Genomic DNA, 9,084 nt, shown 5'->3' on the forward strand with positions numbered 1-9,084 from the left:
CGCAAACAAAAAGTGTTGCCAAAGACAATGACGCCAAACTGTTACTTCTGTGGGAACCAGTACTCCCGCGAACACAAATGCCCCGCAAAAGGGAAGATCTGTTCCAAGTGTTGGAAGCCAATTCATTTTGCAATAGTTTGCAAAAGCAGGTGTGTCAACAACATTGAAGCCCTGCCAGTTGATAATGAAGTAAAAAACGAATACTTCATTGACTCTGTTGACAGCAGAACAGATTCAGTCCAAAAACCGATGATTAAAGTTAACCTACCTGAATACTGACGAGAAATAACCTTCAAAATTGATACAGGGGCTGATGCAAACGTTCTCCCAGCAAGTGAATTTAGATCCCTAAAACCAAGACCTACCTTGCTTCCCAACAAAGATATCCTGACAAGCTACAGTGGATGCAGCCTTGACGTACTTGGAATTGCACAGATTGTGATTCAGTATAAGGACCGAGAACCGCAGGTCCATGTGTTCCATGTTGTTGAAACCCACAAAGGACCAATCCTTAGTAGACAAACGAGCGAACAGATGAACTTGATCAAGTTTGTGCTTAGCATGTCATGTAGCATGACTGATGACCCAGCCACGGTTTCAACCAGACCTGAAGTACGACAGATCCTCGAGGACTATGATGATGTCTTCCAAGGTATTGGGACGTTGCCCGGAAATTGTCACATTTACCTGAAGGAAGGATCTGTTCTGACAGTTCAGCCACCAAAAAGAGTTCCGTATGCCCTTCAGCCGAAGCTAAAAGAAGAACTAGACAGATTGGAAAATCTTGGCATCATAGAGAAGGTACAAAAACCGACAGACTGGGTGAATTTAATTGTCCTTGTAAAGAAACCAGATGGAAAAATTCGAATTTGTCTAGATCCAGTGGACTTAAACAAATGTATCAAGCGTCCTTACCACCCCATTCCTAGCTTTGATGATGTAGCAGTGAGATGTGCTGGAGCAGAAAGATTTTTCAAAACCGACGCTAGAAATGGTTACTGATCAATGGTTTTAGACGAGGAATCTACTGACCTCACTACATTCAGCACAACATTTGGAAGATACCGCTTCAAGAGAAATCCTTTCGGGCTCATATCAGCCCAGGATGAGTACCAAAAACGAATGGAGGAGGCGTTCGAAGGTATTGACATTGGTCTGATTGTAGATGATGTTGCTGGAATGGCTGAAAGTACAACAGATCATGATAGGAAACTAAGGACATTTATGCAGAGGGCTCGTGAAAAAGGCATCAAGTTCAATAAAGAGAAATGCCTTTTCGATGCCGTAGCCATTCCCTACTTTGGACATATACTGACAAAGGGAGGTATGGAACCAGACCCTAACAAAATTAAGGCAATGAAAGAAATGCCAGCCCCCAAGAACAAAGATGAATTGCAGACTCTTCTAGGGATGTACAACTATTTGTCGAGGTACATTCCTGGCCTCTCTACCCTAAACCAGCCACTTAGGGACCTGGCCAAAGCAAAGGAGTTCAAGTGGAAAGTAGTACACAACGATGCCCGAGTCAAAATCCAGGAAGCCATTTGCAGCAACCTCGCCTATTTTGATACCAAAAGTGCCCAGGTGGAAGTGATAACAGACGCATCACAACACGGGCTAGGTGCTCAACTGGTTGCGGATCACGCCACAATAGCCTTTGCTTTTAGATCTCTTAGTGACACAGAAAAATGGTACTCACAAATTGAGAAGGAGTTTCTGGGAATTGTGTTTGCCTGTACGCATTTTCATCAATATATTTGTGGTAGAAAGATCACTGTGACAACGGATCACAAACATTTAGAGGCGATATTGTCCAAACCAATAAATAGGGCACCCCACCGATTGCAAAGAATGATGCTAGTGCTCCAGCAGTATGAAGTGTCATTCCAGTATCGTCCCGGCAAAGAAATCCCGGTAGCTGATGCCTTATCACGAATGCACTTACCTGACTAAGACCAGAAATTCAAATTGAAGGAGAAGTAGCCATCCATGCATTCTTTAGAGATATTCCAGTAAGCAGAAACAAACTAGAGCAAGTCCGTGAGTAAACCCTAAGAGATGTTGAGCTGAAAACACTGTCAGACATCGTCGAATCTGGCTGGCCTAACGACTGAAGAGATGTACCATCTATTGTTCTTCCATTCTGGAACTACAGAGACGAGCTGGTTACCAACGATGGTATCATACTGAAAGGCGAACGCATCGTTGTGCCTAAGGCACTGCGTGGATACATACTGCGACAGCTTCATTTGTCACACGTTGGCATTGTGAAAACAAAAGAAAGAGCTCGTAGCTCTGTATTTTGGCCTAACATCACGAAAGATATCACGCAGCTAGTATCTGGTTGCGAAATATGCGCCATGCATCAAATGGATCAACAGAAAGAGCCATTGATATCCTCAGAGGTTCCCCAGTATCCATTCCAACACGTAGGCCTGGACATCTTTACATTCAGTGGTATGGAATACCTAATCACCGTAGACTATTATAGTAGATTTTTCGAGGTGGATAAACTTGCTTTTTCAAACTCACAGCAAGTGATCTCGAAATTAAAAATGTATTTCGCCAGATATGGTATACCAGAGAAGATAACTTCAGACAATGGGCCACAATTCATCTCGGAGCAGTTTCGAACGTTTGCAGCATCCTGGGATATCAACCACGTCACTTCGAGTCCCCGATACCCACAGTCCAATGGGATGAGCGAGAAAGGCGGTCCAGACGGCAAAACGGATCATGACGAAAGCGACAGAAAGCCGAACAGATCCATACATTGCATTGCTGGAATACCAAATCACCCCAGTTGATGGAGCATACAAACCGGTTCAGCTGCTCATGAGCAGGAAAACCCGGTTAATGGTCCCAGTGCTGCCATCCCATCTGCAGCCGAAAATAATTGCGAAGCTGGTTTTCGAGAAAGCAAGAGAGAAAGCTCAGGCTAGACAGCAGAGAGCTCACAACAAGACCGCCAAAGAGCTGAAAGAATTGAGCATAGGAGAGAAAGTATGGGTGAAATTTGTTGAAAATAGTAGATGGCGCAAGGGCGTAGTCGAGAAGAAGTTGAGACAACAAGAGCGCTCTTACCTGGTGCGGCTGCAAGACAACAGTATTCTTCGGAGAAACAGGCACCACCTACGTCACAGATCAGAACCAGTTATAGCCGAGCCGGTGCCTATACCATCCCACCCATTACATGCAGGCCGTGCTACCCAGTGCCCTGAACTACATACTTACCCGGATGGAACAGCGACAGTTGGAGCTAGTACGACGCCTGTCGCAGATCGATCCAGTGCCGAGTTGAACAGCAGTACTGACAAAGAAACCCTATCAATAGTCAACGATGATGATTTCACCGTATCCGAAAGGCCAAACGTCAGGGGGGAGGAGGAAAGAGCATTAAGTCTACGATGTCAGTCAACTACTGATACAGTCATACCCCCTGTGACCAACGCTGAAGCCCCGCCAGATGCAGGAAGAGTCACTCACTCAGTTAGACTTTCCAAACCACCTGTGCGTATAAACCTGAGCATTGATTGTCATGTTGATATCCACCTCTATCCAGTCTGGCAGTGATGGAAGCCATTTCTACATGAGAAAGAAGATGAAACATATTGATTTGATTGCTTTGCTTGCTTTGCTTTTGTATTGTTTGCTTATGCACTTTATTTATAGGTGTTGGGTCTCCATTAAATAATTGAATTCAACTCTTTACCCGAAGATAGAATACATTACAGGTCTTACCGCGTTTGATAGTTCATGTGGTTCATCACATAAAATAATCATCATTTTAGTTCTCATCGCTATCATTTTCAACTTTGACATGTTCTGATTCTCGGTGTTGCTTGTCTGCTAACCCCATTTTTCCATTTTCTTCCCATTGAATTTTCATTACTTCAGACAATCTGCCCTCTACTTTAGCTGCTCTTATTGGTCGAGTCTTACATAATGGTCCAGGTTTTATATTTGATAATTGTTCCGGTGGCGGACAAAAACTTATCTTTCTTCAAATGTATTGTACTTTATAGCAGTTGTAAATTTTTGTTTTTGGGTTTCGTCTCAGTTGACGGTGCAGGTTGTGGATTTTCACATATTGGGAATTTATTAACAATGCCTTTTGGTTTAAAGGAGAAAAAACTGGCAATTACACAAATATTTGTATTTATATTTAAACAAGGGATTACAACAATTCAAAAACCTTAAAAAGAAAACCAAAAGTTTGAAGCTTAGTTAACCATGGGTTTTAGAAACTGAACTTGCTTCAACAATCAAATATCTTTCATACATTTAAAGTATGAAAAGACATATCAGTATGAAAATCTTATCTAGAAGTAGACCAAAAAAACAAAAAATTACAAGTGTTATAAATAATAATTTGTTGGAAGAAAAAGAAGTTTTTGTTCCACCACCTGAACAATTAACAATTTGGAAGGAAAAGAAGTTTTTGTCCCACCCCTGAACAATTAACAAGTCTAAAACCTGGACCATCATGTAATACTAGACCAAAAAGGGTAGCTAAAGCAAAGGGCAAATTGTCTGAAGTAATGAAATTTCAATAGGAAGAAAAAGGAAAAATGGGATTAGAAGATAAGCAAAAAATGTGAAATTACTGACAGTTCGTGTTTTTTAGACTTTAACTAAGAATTCATTTTTTTTTAAATAACTGAAATAATACATGGAGAGAAAATTTGTATATCACCTGGGACAATTAGAAAATACTGGCAAAGACTCATACACTTCGATACACCAAATTGCAACATTATCTTCCAGTGAAGTTCTTAAAGGGCTGGCTAACCTTGAAAATTACACACTTTTTTAAAGGATATACACTAACGTTTAAAATTACTACAGCTGAGAAAATGTGTGCTTCACATCAAAAAGATATGGCCAGTTGACTAGCATTGCCCTAGGTAAAGAAGAAAAAGGATGAAATGATAAGACACTGGGCAAGAATAAAGTAACGATTACCACACAAAATACACGTGAAGTAAGGAAAAATTCGTCACAGCAGGCAAAGAGCCGAATTATTTACCAGCTTTATGATATTTTGTAAAGAGTCAAGAAAATAGTGACATTTCAGGAGCAGTTCCCATAAGTATGAATATTATACAGCATAAAAGGGTTTGATTTAAAAATGTAAATAAAAAACAAAACTCAAGATGAAGTTTTTCATTTAAGGTCAATGAAGTTCTTCATTGACGTCCATTTTCTAACTCAATTTTTTCAATCCATTTTTTATGTGCCGTTCTTTCGAATTTGAAGGGTGAGAATTCAAGCCACTTTACGGTAACGATATGAAAAATTCTGAAGAATATAACCCTCGAACAGTGATGGAACAAAAATACACCATCTTTGAAGTAGAAGCAACCATCGATGCAGCGATGAAGGAGAGTCCTTTCTCCACTGTACTGTGGTAACTAAACTGTTTTTTTTTAAACTTGTTTTGTGGAAATTTTTTTAAATTAATTAGTAGTAAAGATGGTGGGAGCAGTGAAGATGTTAAAAGTAGAATAGTCAAGGCGCAGGGTGTTTTTTCACAGTTAAAAAAAGTTTTGCAGGTCGTCCTCGTCTGGGGTGGGACGTCCTAAAGAAAGATTTAAAGAAAATGGGAACTTCGTGGACGGCTGTAAAAAGGGAGGTTTTGAATAGATTGAAATGGAGGAGGAACGTGCGCAGTTGTGTTGGCCTCAGGCGTCTAGGTGCTGCGGTGAGTTGTTACTAGTAGTAATAGTAGTTTGTTATGTATAATTTTTTTTTATAATTTGTTACCTGTATGTCCTTGAGAATGTTATAAGACCAAATTGGTCTGCAGCATAATGACCACGAAAAGAAAATCGATCATTGTCCTCTCTTCCAGGAGGTAAGCCACTGTAAGTTAAAATTATATTATTTTACATAACAAAAGAGATTACTCATAGATATATTTCAGTGGGAGCCTAGACTATTTCAGAAAAATAAAATCGGTAATGAAAACACTACTAATGTACCAATAAATAAGTATTTACAAATGTTTTAAGGTAGTTTTGAGAAATTCTGGTAGCCGTTTCATCATAAGCCACAAAATTCAACTTAAACAACCTAAAAAAAGCTATACTATCTACTAAAGCTATACTATGGAATATACTATCGAAAGCTTTCGAAAGATCAAAAGCACAGATATGAAGAGGGGATTTATCATTAACAGATTGCAACATGAGGGAAGCTAGAACACGATGTGCGTGCTGACATCCCAGTCTTTTTTTAAAGCCGAATTGTTTTTCACCAAAATTAACATTTTCTGAAATGAAAGGGAGAAGAATATATTCAAAAATTTTGCTAAGATCGCACGAAACAGTAATTGGTCGATAAGAACTACACTCTGACGAGGTTTTTCCACGCTTCAAAACCGAGGCGACTGTGCCAAAGAGAAAACTGTCGGGAACCATAGAAGTGGACAAACACATCTGAAACAGTAGCTGAATGTGATCTATCAAAGTTGGGCAAACTACTTTTAGATGATAAGAAGAATTTCCGTCTTGATCAACAGAACTAGATTGCATGTTCTTAACAGCTTGACCAATATCAACAGTATAAAGTGGTTATACATTACTCTAAGAAATACGTTTAGGCAAAAACGACTCAAGAAGGTTACTAAAAAGCTTTTCAACTTCCCGGTTCACCTTGCCGAAAATATCATTATAATACGACTCCCAAGTATGAACTGCTATAGGACTTTCAGAAAACTCACTACTAAGCTTATCCGAATTCAGAACATGAGACCACTCCTTTCCCGACGCAGGAAAATCAAAACCAGATACCCTAGACTGCCGTAAACGTTTTTTATAAGCACGCTTGGTACTTTGCTTCAGATCAAAGACAACTCCTCGATTTGGCCGACCGCAAGACACCCATAATCGTAGCCAAAACTTATCTTTATTCTTTACAACTTATAATTCTGGGTCCAAAACCCATTCTGATTTTCTAGTTTTAACTTGAATCTTTTCTAGAGGAACAGCAGTCGCCTCTGCTTGTTTTAAGCACTAAATTATTCTATCATAATATTCATTTAGAGACTGATTATCATTTGAGAAACGGATATATATATATATATATATATATATATATATATATATATATATATATATATATATATATATATATATATATATATATATATATATATATATGTTCAACAATTGAGCATTAAGAAAATCTTATCTAAAAACAGCAAAAGAAAAAAATTCTGCAAACTTACAATTCAGCTGTAGAAAAAATCTGTCGGCTGTCAATTTCAAAATCCAACTGAAGGCTAAAGCTGTGTAGTAGTGAATGCGTTTTATAATTCTATTCAAATTCAAAATAAAACTCTTGAGTACGAATGATGTAAGAAATAGCGATTGAGAAACTGCATTCGAAATTTTTAAACTCATCTTATTTATTATTATGACCAATTATTTATGAGCAATTTCAAGAGGCTCTATTCAAATTTCTTAAAAATTCCTTCTCGTAACTTTAAATTACGGTTCCATGGCACCTAAAAAAAGATTTACTATTTTCAAACTAATGATGAATGAAAAATATTTCTAATTAGGCAGTTTCTATGAAAACCCAATTTTCTCATTTTGGCTACAATGAAGGATGGCCCGCTCTTTATTAGGTTATAGCTTTACTAGGTAAAGGGGGCAGTTGCTCCCTAATAATTTGGAGAAAAATTATGATATAACCAATGCCCCTTGACTCTCCAGATGTGGTCCACTCTTGCTCCCCAATTAAAAAACAGGGGCTACACCCCTGCACCTTCATAAAGTTCTGCTTAAAAGATATCAGTAATTCCAAGGAAGCCTCATTTAACCCCAAAAAACAAGAACCATGCGCAAATATCATTTCTGGATGGGACATTTTCGAAATTTAGAATTGCAAAAAAATATACAATTAACAAGCATATAAATACATGGATCCAAATAAAAGATGTAAATAAATTCGTACTTGAGACAATCCACCAGAAACTTCAAAATATTGCAATCATAAAAAGTCTTTATTGGAATGTTAACATTTATGGGAATGTTAGATGATAGGAGTTTCCGCAGTCTTCTGACGGCTTTTACAGCGTATTGTAAGGACTCATCTCGTCCAGTGATGCTGTTGAGGATCGCCTGAAACATCTCTGAATATGACGAAAGTTCTTCATCTATTTTCTCCCATCCGAATGGCAGTTCATCATCAGAGCGTTCCTCCAAGGATTTCTTCTGGAGCCGGGCCAATCGAGGATCTATCCATTGGAATATGCCGTAATTATGGCTATAACAATGTATGAATATTATTAAAAATGTCGTTTTTCAAAAGAAAAAAGATTATAATTTAATGAAATAAGCTGAGCCATGGCAAGGACATCCATGGCATATTCCATAAATATGGCTAAAAGGATGGAAAAACCATTATATAAATGTTGAACAATATCTCTTTTGTATTAATCTGACTTCGACTTTAATATATATGGTAACTAAGACAAGACAGGATTTAAAATATTCATAGCTTTATTTTGTTGTTTTTTTGAAAATTATTAACAATCAAATATAACTATTTACAAAAACATAATTTATTATTATGCTTGTGCTTGTTCCTTAAGTTTTATATGTTTTGTTCGTGCTTGTCTATGTGCTTGCTACATTGGCTTGTGCTGTCATTTTCTGGTCTATTACTATGCTTCTGCGATTGTTCTATGAGTTTTAATTTCGTTTTATTTGTCATTATCCGTCTTTTTCTTTTGCTTTTTTTTCTCATTCTTCTTCTTTGTTTATACTCCGTTCATCATTATATTTCAACGGGTTTTAAATAAATTCAATTCAATACAATTTACAGATTTTTCGGGACATATGATATATGACAGGAGATATATGACAGCCATACATGATATGCAGCAACGTGTCAAAATTACTAAATTTTTTAATTTTCCTATCAGGTGCATGTCTATTATTTCAATTCAACGAAGTTGTCGTCATCTTTTTGGTGGAGTAACGGACAAGGCTAATAAAAAAGACAATATTTGTCAGCGAAAAAATAGACACCATTTGAAAGATGCCATATTTCATACAGAGTTGTAAAAAATTT

General features: G+C 37.7%; 1 protein-coding gene across 1 annotated transcript in view; it reads right to left on the reverse strand.

The window, feature by feature from the left end:
• The window catches only part of LOC148948452 (uncharacterized), a 48,601-nt gene that overhangs the window by 14,287 nt on the left and 25,230 nt on the right, over positions 1 to 9,084 (reverse strand). Inside the window, exons 7-8 of the mRNA XM_089094935.1 lie at positions 7,963 to 8,274; positions 5,767 to 5,865 (exon numbers count right to left, since the gene is read on the reverse strand). Coding sequence (XP_088951061.1) covers positions 5,767 to 5,865; positions 7,963 to 8,274 — 411 coding nt within the window. The remainder of the gene's footprint in view (positions 1 to 5,766; positions 5,866 to 7,962; positions 8,275 to 9,084) is intronic.

The sequence above is a fragment of the Artemia sp. Qi Xiang Cuo genome, chromosome 9, assembly GCF_049724085.1.
Source record: "Artemia sp. Qi Xiang Cuo chromosome 9, ASM4972408v1, whole genome shotgun sequence".
Classification (NCBI taxonomy): domain Eukaryota; kingdom Metazoa; phylum Arthropoda; class Branchiopoda; order Anostraca; family Artemiidae; genus Artemia; species Artemia sp. Qi Xiang Cuo.